Source organism: Oncorhynchus tshawytscha, linkage group LG23 (assembly GCF_018296145.1).
Source record: "Oncorhynchus tshawytscha isolate Ot180627B linkage group LG23, Otsh_v2.0, whole genome shotgun sequence".
Lineage (NCBI taxonomy): Eukaryota > Metazoa > Chordata > Actinopteri > Salmoniformes > Salmonidae > Oncorhynchus > Oncorhynchus tshawytscha.
Window position 1 is genome coordinate 8,228,161 of NC_056451.1, and position 12,598 is coordinate 8,240,758.

Here is a 12,598-nt window from a genome sequence, read left to right on the forward strand (position 1 = left end):
GCTGCTTTAAAATAGAATGTACTGTCACGACTTCCGTTGAAGTTGGCTCCTCTCCTTGTTCGGGCGGCGTTCGGCGTCACCGGCTTTCTAGCCATCGCCGCTCCTTTTTTCATATATCCATTTGTCTTGTCTTGTTTTCATACACAGCTGGTTTTCATTTCCCCAATCAATCTACTTGTATTTAACCCTCTGTTTCCCATCATGTTTTGTGTGTAATTGTTTTCATGTCTTGTGATGTTCGTTTAGCGCTTTACATTATTGTTCCGTTTTTTTAAGAGCGTTTGTTTTGTTGTGCTCCCGGTTTGGAACTATAATAAAGTGCGATTTATTTATCATACTCTGCTCTCCTGCACCTGACTTCGCCTTCATACACATCTTGACAGAATTACACACCCATTGAATGGAGTCAGCAGGATCAGGGACCCCGGTTAGAGGGGTCGAGCAGCGCGTCCAGGAACATTCAGCCATGCTACATCATCTTGGTGCCATGATGGATCGCGTTGTCCAGACCATGGACCGCTGGGAGAGACAGGAGGTCTCCAGTGCCTCGACCAGCACAACCGGGGTCGTCTCCACCCGTTCCCTCCGGAGAGAATTCCGGGGGGATGAGTCTCTCCCTTCCCAGGGAGTATGATGGTACGGCAGCACAGTGCCAGGGATTCTTGTTACAAGTCGAGGCAACAGGCAGGGCACTCTGGCAGCACCCCAGGTGAGTTTGCACCACACTCATCCAGAGTCCTCTGTTGATCAACTGTTTGTGCCTGTTTGTTTCCCTGAGTTTTCCTCACATTCCCAGCATAAGGCGCTCGTCGATTCAGGAGCAGCTGGGAATTTTATCGACAGAGCATTAGCCATTAGGTTAGGGATCCCCATTTTTCCTATAGTTAGACCCTTCCAGGTACACGCTCTAGATAGTCGACTATTAGGGTCCGGGCTAATCAGGTAGGCCACCATCTCCTTGGCCATGATTATGCAGGGGAATCATGAGGAGAGAATCAGTCTCTTTCTCACTGACTCACCTTCATTTCCTGTGGTACTAGGCCTTCCCTGTTTGGCTCTGTATAACCCCACTATTTCCTGGCAACAGAGGAATCTCACGGAGTGGTCGCGAGAGTGCTCAGGGAGGTGTGTAGGGGTTTCCGTTGGTGTTACTATGGTGGAAAGTCCAGATCAGGTCTCCACCGTGCACATCCCCCCAGAATATGCCGATTTGGCTCTCGCCTTCTGTAAAAAGAAGGCGACTCAATTACCACCTCATCGACCCGGGGGATTGTGCGATAAATCACCTGGCAGACGCTGCGCTTTCCAGGAGTCACGTGTATCCCCCGTCGCAAGCAGATACGGTGGCTATGGATACATATGTCTCTGAATCCCTGCATCAGGAGTACATTCAGCCCTCTACTTCACCTGCCTCCTCGAGTTTCTTTTTTGTGAAGAAGAAGGATGGAGGTTTGCGCCCGTCTAATCACTGTGGGGTACAGTTAGCCGCTACATCTTATCGCTACGGCGATTGAGTCAATGCATGGGGTGCGCTTCTTCACGAAACTGGATCTCAGGAGTGCGTATAACCTGGTGCATATCCGGGAGGGAGACGAGTGGAAGACAGCGTTCAGTACAACCACAGGGCATTATGAGTAGCTTGTCATGCCATACGGGTTGAAGAATGCTCCATCAGTTTTCCAATCCTTTGTAGACAAGATTTTCAGGGACCTGCACGGGCAGGGTGTAGCGGTGTATATCGATGACATTCTGATTTACTCCTCTACACGCGCCGAGCATGCGTCTTTGGTGCGCAAGGTACTTGGACGACTGTTGGAGCATGACCTGTAGGTCAAGGCTGAGAAATGCCTGTTATTTCAGCAGGCCATCTCCTTCCTAGGTTATCGCATTTCCACATCAGGGGTGGAGATGGAGAGTCACCGCATTTCAGCCGTATGTAATTGGCCGACTCCCACCACGGCAAAGGAGGTGCAGCAATTTTTAGGGTTTACCCATTACTTTAAAAAAAAATTTTTTACTTCACCTTTATTTAACCAGGTAGGCAAGTTGAGAACAAGTTCTCATTTACAATTGCGACCTGGCCAATATAAAGCAAAGCAGTTTGACACATACAACAACACAGAGTTACACATGGAGTAAAACAAACATACAGTCAATAATACAGTATAAACAAGTCTATATACGATGTGAGCAAATGAGGTGAGATAAGGGAGGTAAAGGCAAAAAAAGGCCATGGTGGCAAAGTAAATACAATATAGCAAAACACTGGAATGGTAGATTTGCAATGGAAGAATGTGCAAAGTAGAAATAAAAATAATGGGGTGCAAAGGAGCAAAATACTACCGGAGATTTATCCGGGGTTTTGGCCAGGTTGCTGCGCCCATTACCTCAATGCTGAAGGGGCGGTCCTGTAAGGTTGCAGTGGTCGGCTGAGGCGGACAGGCCCTTTGGGCAGCTAAGAGCTCTGTTTACCTCGGCTCCCGTGTTGGCCCATCCGGATCCCTCTTAGGCGTTCATAGTGGAGGTGGACGAGTCCAAGGCTGGGATAGGAGCTGTGCTCTCACATCGCTCGGGCAAGCCACCGAAACTCCGCCCCTGTGCTTTCTTCTCAAAGAAGCTCAGTCCAGCTGAGCTTAACTATGATGTGGGAGACCGGTAGGTGTTGGCTGTGGTTAAAGTGTTGAAAGCATGGAGACATCGGCTTGAGGGGGCTAAACACCCTTTCCTCATCTGGACTGACCACCGCAACCTGGAGTACATCCGGGCAGTGAGGAGACTGAATCCTCGTCAGGCAAGGTGGGCCATGTTCTTTACCCGTTTTGTGTTTACCTTGTCCTACAGATCAGGTTCCCAGAATAAGGCGGAAGACGCACTGTCCAGACTGTATGACACAGAGGAGCGGCCCATGGATCAGACTCCCATACTCCCGGGCTCCTGCCTGGTAGCGCCGGTCGTGTGGGATCTGGATGCGGACATTGAGCAGGCGCTGCATACGGAGCCCGCTCCCCTCCAGTGTCCCGTTGGGCGTAAGTACGTTCTGTCTGCTGTCCGTGACCAGTTGATCTCTTGGGCCCACACATCTCCCTCCTCTGGTCATCCGGGGATTGGTCAGACGGTGCGCTGTCTGACTGGGAAGTACTGGTGGCCACTTTGGCAAAGGATGTGAGGGTGTATGTTTCCTCCTGCTCGGTGTGTGCCCAGTGTAAGGCTCCAAGACACCTGCCCAGAGGTAAGTTACATCCTTACCCGTTCCACAACGACCATGGTCACATCTGTCAGTGGATTTCTTAACAGATCTTCCTCTTTCACAGGTAAATACCACGATCCTGGTCCTGTGGTCTCCTCCCTCTGCCTGGTCTCCCTACGGCCCTACAGACTACGGAGGCCCTGTTTACACATGTCTTCCGGCACTACAGGGTGCCTGACGATATAGCGTTGGTTCGAGGTCCCCAGTATGGAGGGCGTTCATGGAACGTCTGGGGGTCTCGAACAGCCTTACCTCAGGTTTTCACCCCGAGAGTAACGGGCAGGTAGAGAGAGTCAACCAGGATGTGGGAAGGTTTCTGCGGTCCTATTGCCAGGACCGGCCGGGGGAGTGGGCAGCGTTCGTGCCCTGGGTCGAGATGGCACAGAACTCGCTTCGCCACTCCTCCACTAACCTCTCCCCCTTTCAGTGTGTATTGGGGTAACAGCCGGTTCTGGCACCATGGCATCAGGGTCAGACGATACTCCTGCGGTGGACGACCGGTTTAGGCGCGCGGAGGAGACATGGGAGGCCACTCGTGTCCATCTCCAGCGAGCGGCGCGTCGTCAGAAAGCAACAAGGTATGTTACAGATTACAACTTCCCTCTTACTATCGTATTAACCCCTCGTTCCATGTGTCTCTCCTCAGGCCGGTGGTGGCTGGTCCGCTCCAGGAATCTGAGGTGCCGGAGGTTCCTCAGCCCCCTTTGGACATCGAGGGGGCCCCGGCGTACATCATTCGTTCCATCCTGGATTCGAGGCGTTGGGTGGGGGGGCCTTCAGTACCTCGTGGAGTGGGAGGGGTACGACCGGAGGAGAGGTGCTGGGTTCCGGTTGCAGATATTTTGGATCCTGAACTACTGAGTGTCACCGTCGCCGGCCGGATCGCCCTGCACCTCGTCCTCCGGGTCGTCCACAAGGCCGGTGTCGGCGCGCTGCTAGGGGGGTACTGTCACGACTTCCGTTGAAGTTGGCTCCTCTCCTTGTTCGGGCGGCGATCGACGTCATTGGCTTTCTCGCCATCGCCGCTCCTTTTTCATATATCCATTTGTCTTGTCTTGTTTTCATACACAGCTGGTTTTCATTTCCCCAATCAATCTACTTGTATTTAACCCTCTGTTTCCCATCATGTTTTGTGTGTAATTGTTTTCATGTCTTGTGATGTTCGTTTAGCGCTTTACTTTATTGTTCTGTTTTTTGAGTGTGTTTGTGTTGTTGTGCTCCCGGTTTGAAACTATAATATAGTTTCATACTCATTCTCTGCTCTCCTGCACCTGACTTCGCATTAATACACATCTTTACATGTACAGATATTTCTTTAAAGGACCTTTCAGGCAGCTACCATAAAGGTTCTTTACCAGAATGATCATAATAATAACCCATACACAGATGGTTACTTACAGATGTAACATTTTAATTGGAGTCAATTTGCTACTGGAGGAAAATAATCCTGCAGCAAAAGGAAATGTGAATTTGTCACGTAGAGTAGGCCAGAAGGCTATACTGGAAAATCGAACCTCTATCAAAATCAAGAAGATGGCGGAACCGCAAAAGTTCTTCTGTGCTTCAGGGTGTTAATTTACAAAGTGATTCCGGAACAAAAACAAAACAACAGTACTGCCATCAAACATATACCTTATGGGACAGCTAAAAACAATGCTGCCCATTTCACAGCTCAATCCAAAATGACCTCTGAACTGAAAGAGAGGCTCCTTTTGTAGGGCTAGCCCCTCCCCTCAGAACAATTAACACTAATTAATTAAGCAATTACCTAGTCAAACCTACATTTTCCATTAATTAAACATACTAAAGTATATTTTTATTTATTTATTTATTTTACCTTTATTTAACCAGGTAGGCAAGTTGAGAACAAGTTCTCATTTACAATTGCGACCTGGCCAAGATAAAGCAAAGCAGTTCGACAGATACAACGACACACAGTTACACATGGAGTAAAACAAACATACAGTCAATAATACAGTATAAACAAGTCTATATACAATGTGAGCAAATGAGGTGAGATAAGGGAGGTAAAGGCAAAAAAGGCCATGGTGGCAAAATAAATACAATATAGCAAGTAAAACACTGGAATGGTAGTTTTGCAATGGAAGAATGTGCAAAATAGAAATAAAATAATGGGGTGCAAAGGAGCAAAATAAATAAATAAATTAAATACAGTTGGGAAAGAGGTAGTTGTTTGGGCTAAATTATAGGTGGGCTAAGTACAGGTGCAGTAATCTGTGAGCTGCTCTGACAGTTGGTGCTTAAAGCTAGTGACGGAGATAAGTGTTTCCAGTTTCAGAGATTTTTGTAGTTCGTTCCAGTCATTGGCAGCAGAGAACTGGAAGGAGAGGCGGCCAAAGAAAGAATTGGTTTTGGGGGTGACTAGAGAGATATACCCGCTGGAGCGTGCGCTACAGGTGGGAGATGCTATGGTGACCAGCGAGCTGAGATAAGGGGGGACTTTACCTAGCAGGGTCTTGTAGATGAGGGTCTTGTACAGGGGTCTTGTAGCAGGGTCTTGTACATTTCAATGAAACATGGTGAAGCCCCAAAATTGCCCTCGCTAGAAGCATGTGTTTCAGACATAAGGAAGTGGATGGCTGCAAACTTTCTACTATTAAACTCGGACAAAACAGAGATGCTTGTTCTAGGTCCCAAGAAACAAAGAGATATTCTGTTGAATCTGACAATTAATCTTAATGGTTGTACAGTCGTCTCAAATAAAACTGTGAAGGACCTCGGCGTTACTCTGGACCCTGATCTCTCTTTTGAAGAACATATCAAGACCATTTCAAGGACATCTTTTTTCCATCTACGTAACATTGCAAAAATCAGAAACTTTCTGTCCAAAAATGATGCAGAAAAATTAATCCATGCTTTTGTCACTTCTAGGTTAGACTACTGCAATGCTCTATTTTCCGGCTACCCGGATAAAGCACTAAATAAACTTCAGTTAGTGCTAAATACGGCTGCTAGAATCCTGACTAGAACCAAAAAATTTGATCATATTACTCCAGTGCTAGCCTCTCTACACTGGCTTCCTGTCAAAGCAAGGGCTGATTTCAAGGTTTTACTGCTAACCTACAAAGCATTACATGGGCTTGCTCCTACCTATCTCTCTGATTTGGTCCTGCCGTACATACCTACACGTACGCTACGGTCACAAGACGCAGGCCTCCTAATTGTCCCTAGAATTTCTAAGCAAACAGCTGGAGGCAGGGCTTTCTCCTATAGAGCTCCATTTTTATGGAATGGTCTGCCTACCCATGTCAGAGACGCAAACTCGGTCTCAACCTTTAAGTCTTTACTGAAGACTCATCTCTTCAGTGGGTCATATGATTGAGTGTAGTCTGGCCCAGGAGTGGGAAGGTGAACGGAAAGGCTCTGGAGCAACGAACCGCCCTTGCTGTCTCTGCCTGGCCGGTTCCCCTCTTTCCACTGGGATTCTCTGCCTCTAACCCTATTACAGGGGCTGGGTCACTGGCTTACTGGGGCTCTCTCATGCCGTCCCTGGAGGGTGCGTCACCTGAGTGGGTTGATTCACTGTTGTGGTCATCCTGTCTGGGTTGGCGCCCCCCTTGGGTTGTGCCGTGGCGGAGATCTTTGTGGGCTATACTCAGCCTTGTCTCAGGATGGTAAGTTGGTGGTTGAAGATATCCCTCTAGTGGTGTGGGGGCTGTGCTTTGGCAAAGTGGGTGGGGTTATATCCTTCCTGTTTGGCCCTGTCCGGGGGTGACCTCGGATGGGGCCACAGTGTCTCCTGACCCCTCCTGTCTCAGCCTCCAGTATTTATGCTGCAGTAGTTTATGTGTCGGGGGGCTGGGGTCAGTTTGTTATATCTGGAGTACTTCTCCTGTCCTATTCGGTGTCCTGTGTGAATCTAAGTGTGCGTTCTCTAATTCTCTCCTTCTCTCTTTCTTTCTCTCTCTCGGAGGACCTGAGCCCTAGGACCTGAGCTCCAGGACTACCTGACATGATGACTCCTTGCTGTCCCCAGTCCACCTGGCCATGCTGCTGTTCCAGTTTCAACTGACCTGAGCCCTAGGACCATGCCCCAGGACTACCTGACATGATGACTCCTTGCTGTCCCCAGTCCACCTGGCCATGCTGCTGCTCCAGTTTCAACTTCCACCTGACTGTTCTGCCTTATTATTATTCGACCATGCTGGTCATTTATGAACATTTGAACATCTTGGCCATGTTCTGTTATAATCTCCACCCGGCACAGCCAGAAGAGGACTGGCCACCCCACATAGCCTGGTTCCTCTCTAGGTTTCTTCCTAGGTTTTGGCCTTTCTAGGGAGTTTTTCCTAGCCACCGTGCTTCTACACCTGCATTGCTTGCTGTTTGGGGTTTTAGGCTGGGTTTCTGTACAGCACTTTGAGATATCAGCTGATGTACGAAGGGCTATATAAATAAATTTGATTTGATTTGATTTGACATGGAGCCAGTGGGTTTGGCGACGAGTATGAAGCGAGGGCCAGCCAACGAGAGCGTACAGGTCGCAATGGTGGGTAGTATATGGGGCTTTGGTGACAAAACGGATTGCACTGTGATAGACTGCATCCAATTTGTTAAGTAGGGTATTGGAGGCTATTTTGTAAATGACATCGCCAAAGTCGAGGATTGGTAGGATGGTCAGTTTTACAAGGGTATGTTTGGCAGCATGAGTGAAGGATGCTTTGTTGCGAAATAGGAAGCCAATTCTAGATTTAACTTTGGATTGGAGATGTTTGATATGGGTCTGGAAGGAGAGTTTACAGTCTAACCAGACACCTAAGTATTTGTAGTTGTCCACGTATTCTAAGTCAGAGCCGTCCAGAGTAGTGATGTTGGACAGGCGGGTAGGTGCAGGTAGCTATCGGTTGAAGAGCATGCATTTAGTTTTACTTGTATTTAAGAGCAATTGGAGGCCACGGAAGGAGAGTTGTATGGCATTGAAGCTTGCCTGGAGGGTTGTTAACACAGTGTCCAAAGAAGGGCCGGAAGTATACAGAATGGTGTCGTCTGCGTAGAGGTGGATCAGACTCACCAGCAGCAAGAGCGACCTCATTGATGTATACAGAGAAGAGAGTCGGTCCAAGAATTGAACCCTGCGGCACCCCCATAGAGACTGCCAGAGGTCCGGACAGCAGACCCTCCGATTTGACACACTGAACTCTATCAGAGAAGTAGTTGGTGAACCAGGCGAGGCAATCATTTGAGAAACCAAGGCTGTCGAGTCTGCCGATGAGGATGTGGTGATTGACAGAGTTGAAAGCCTTGGCCAGATCAATGAATACGGCTGCACAGTAATGTTTCTTATCGATGGCGGTTAAGATATCGTTTAGGACCTTGAGCGTGGCTGAGGTGCACCCATGACCAGCTCTGAAACCAGATTGCATAGCAGAGAAGGTATGGTGAGATTCAAAATGTCGGTAATCTGTTTGTTGACTTGGCTTTCGAAGACCTTAGAAAGGCATGGTAGGATAGATATAGGTCTGTAGCAGTTTGGGTCAAGAGTGTCCCCCTTTGAAGAGGGGGATGACCGCAGCTGCTTTCCAATCTTTGGGAATCTGGGAACAGGCTAGTAATAGGGGTGGCAACAATTTCGGCAGATAATTTTAGAAAGAAAGGGTCCAGATTGTCTAGCCCGGCTGATTAGTAGGGGTCTAGATTTTGCAGCTCTTTCAGAACATCAGCTGAATGGATTTGGGAGAAGGAGAAATGGGGAAGGCTTGGGCGAGTTGCTGTTGGGGGTGCAGTGCTGTTGACCGGGGTAGGAGTAGCCAGGTGGAAAGCATGGCCAGCCGTAGAAAAATGCTTATTGAAATTCTCAATTATGGTGGATTTATCAGTGGTGACAGTGTTTCCTATCTTCAGTGCAGTGGGCAGCTGGGATGGAGGTGTTCTTATTCTCCATGGACTTTACAGTGTCCCAGAACTTTTTTGAGTTAGTGTTGCAGGAAGCAAATTTCTGCTTGAAAAAGCTAGCCTTGGCTTTTCTAACTGCCTGTGTATAATGGTTTCTAGCTTCCCTGAACAGCTGCATATCACGGGGGCTGTTCGATGCTAATGCAGAACGCCATAGGATGTTTTTGTGTTGGTTATTAAGGGCAGTCAGGTCTGGGGAGAACCAAGGGCTATATCTGTTCCTGGTTCTAAATTTCTTGAATGGGGCATGTTTATTTAAGATGGTTATTGATTGATATACATTGCAACATGTTTATGAAGTAATATCACAACATAAGAGTTACAAAATGACATCACTACTGACAGTGTCTTTCAATATGCACATTTACATTAATGAGCCATTTGGGACAGGCACTACAAAGTCAGCCCCAATTCCCTTAGCTTGGGTCCTTATCCAGCATACCCGGAAGCTACAGAGATAGAGAGAGGAACAGAACAAACACACAACGCGCTCATCCATAACGTTGCACACGTAAAATACATATTGCTTGTATTAAATATGAACATTGACAGAAGTGTGAAATGTATGTACTAAGACAGAGAAGTCAACTTGTGTGTCGACCCACATTGTTACCTTATCTGATAATGGAGCAGGGAGGAGTGATGAATGTGTGCGTGCGTTAAAGAACCAAATGCTGCCCGCGGCCAGTGACACACTTCTACGTCACAGAATTATTATGTGGATTGTGATGAATTGACATTTTAGCAGGGGTTGATACATTTTTCGTCAGGGAAACTCAAGTTTGAACTTTCAAAATGGAAAGGACTAACTTTAGAAGCCTTTTAAAACCTCAAATACACTACAAGTTTTAAATGTCCTGCAGGTTGATCAAATTAAATCCTACATCTGTAGGGCTATGAAATACAACCGGATATCATGCAAAGGGTTGGATAAGGTCCTTTTTGTCGGTCTTAATTCCAACACATGGGGAGAGAAGGCTGAGTTATCACCCTATTTGCATAATGCATGACATTTACATGAATACTACAGTACAGTCACATTTACATGAATACTACAGTACAGTCACATTTACATGAATACTACAGTACAGTCACATTTACATGAATGTTCCATTTGGAAGACACATTATTGTATTACTACGACACGATGAGAGAGAAAGAAGAGATGCCATCAAACCTCGGAGAGAAAGGTTAGCATTGTCTCACATAATGGCCTCAATACGCCACAATCCAAGTAGACAGGATGTAGATGAACTCAGTCGTGTCAGACAGACAAAGGCCCGCCAACCCAATCCTCATTAAAAGCTGACCACACTTTTATTAAGAGCGTTATCACAGGATATCCTGTCGCTCAGACACGTGTGTGTGTGTGTGTGTGTGTGTGTACACGTGTCATTAGGGACCTGAGGAACCTTCTGGTACCATGTCCGATTAATGCCCACAAAATGACAAGGTGGTATAAAGGCTGCTGGGACAGATCACAGTCTGATGGACCCGGAAAGAACCATACTGACAGGTGGGTTCATACACACCGACAAGTGGGAAATGCTCATAACATGCACTGGTAGTCAGGAAGCCTATGGCAGGCCTTTTCCACCTACAGTACAACCATATGCAACACAACAAAGATGTTTAAATAATGGTAGCCAGGGGATCCTCAACCTGCACGTCTCTAAAATGTTGACGAGCGAAGAATACCTTCCACAATGAGAACATTCTCTTCTATGAGCGATTAGCATTAATGAAAGTCGACCTCTAGGTCAAAGAGTTAAGACCCACAGACAATTGTGTGTCCATGACTGCAGACCATTTGACTGTTTTTGATAAAGACCGTAAGACCTTCACAAGCAGCTGATTGAGGGTATATGTTTTTTTTTTAGCCTGGGGCCACAAAACACCACTCACCAAACATGTTCCCAATGTGGCCATTCCTGGTCAGGGGCCGTAGCTCATTCTTGCCCCAGGCAAAGCTCTTGTAGTTGTCCCAGGCAAACTTCATCATCTGAAACACAAAAAGAGGCGACGAGGTTAAGAACACAAGTCAGTCACTAAACTGATGGCCTTAATTAAACTGGAATGGTGGCCTGCAGCAATGTCAATTATGGATTATTGATTTGCTGTGGATTTAACACAGGCATGCAATTATCACACACAAAATATTTTATTTATTTATTTAACTTGGCAAGTCAGTTAAAAACAAATTCTTATTTACAATGACGGCCTACCCTGGCCAAACCAACGCAGCGGGACCAATTGTGCGCCGCCCTATGGGACTCCCAATCACAGCCGGATGTGATTCAGCCTGAATTCAAACCAGGGACTGTAGTGACACCTCTTGCACTGAGACGCAGTGCCTTAGACCGCTGCACCACTCTGGAGCCCAATTGAATCATTATGGCTGGAAGAGCCCATGCTTGATCGATCCATCGCTGCCTCGAGCGACACGTTTATAATTGGCTCGGTAGAATCTGAAGGGGAAGTTAGTTGACGTTCATCAAACGAATGCATAAATTCATGACTGACACTGACAGCAGCCGAGGCAATGTTTCAGGCAACGTTCCTGTTTGCTCTCAAGGAGCCGATGAACAGAGGATTTATTTGTTAATACGTACATTTTGTTTTGATGTTGAGTAAAGGCTATGCACGTTTGTGCTCTGTGTGGCTGTGACTGAGCTTGTAACTTTCCTGGACTTTCTGGCAACTATGATGCAGACAAATCACCTGGAAGTCTGTCATAGATTCTTTTTTTTCCTGCAGTGAAATACAGTTTACTATCAATGAGGATAAGAATATTAGTAGCATATGATCTTCTGAATATTAATCAATCATAAAAACACAAAGGAACACTTAAGCCCACTGATATACATGTAAATATTGAAACAAAAGCATAATTCCTGCTTCCTGTAAATCTCCCACTGAGTTAATTAGCTAACCACCACACCACCCCAGCATGTCAGAATTTGATGCGGTTGACTGACACACCAGGAATTGTTTTTTTTTCTCCCAGAGGCGCAGTAGTAATATGACGTGAGTTCTATCATTAATACTGCATGAGCCTGTGGTGGTCTCCAGAGGTTAATTGAGAGCAGGCGAGCAGCATTCATCTTAGGCCAAGACACACATGCAACTTAATATACTGAACAAAAATAAATGCAACATGTAAAGCGTTGGTGCAATGGTTCATGAGCTGAAATGAAAGATCTCAGAAATGTTTCATGTGCACAAAAAGCTTATTTCTCTCAAATTCTGTACACATTAGTCTATGAGAGAGTGTTCTCACATATAACAGCCAAAGCCTCCGTAACAGAGAGGGAAGACACATTCTTTAGATCTGAAAGCTCTAGCAACTGATGAAAAAAGGGGTCAAGGTTCAAGAAAGGTTGAGAGCCGAGCTGGTGCTACCTGGGCTAGTGAGTTATGGCAGCTCAGCTCGGCTTA

The 12,598-nt window shown here is 46.7% G+C and overlaps 1 protein-coding gene across 2 annotated transcripts in view; it reads right to left on the reverse strand.

Annotated features, from left to right (window-relative positions):
* LOC112223054 (mannosyl-oligosaccharide 1,2-alpha-mannosidase IA) overlaps window positions 1-12,598 on the reverse strand; it is a 231,272-nt gene that overhangs the window by 106,779 nt on the left and 111,895 nt on the right. For both annotated transcript variants that reach the window (XM_024386002.2, XM_024386004.2), the window contains exon 2: window positions 11,066-11,162. In XM_024386002.2, coding sequence (XP_024241770.1) covers window positions 11,066-11,162 — 97 coding nt within the window. The remainder of the gene's footprint in view (window positions 1-11,065; window positions 11,163-12,598) is intronic.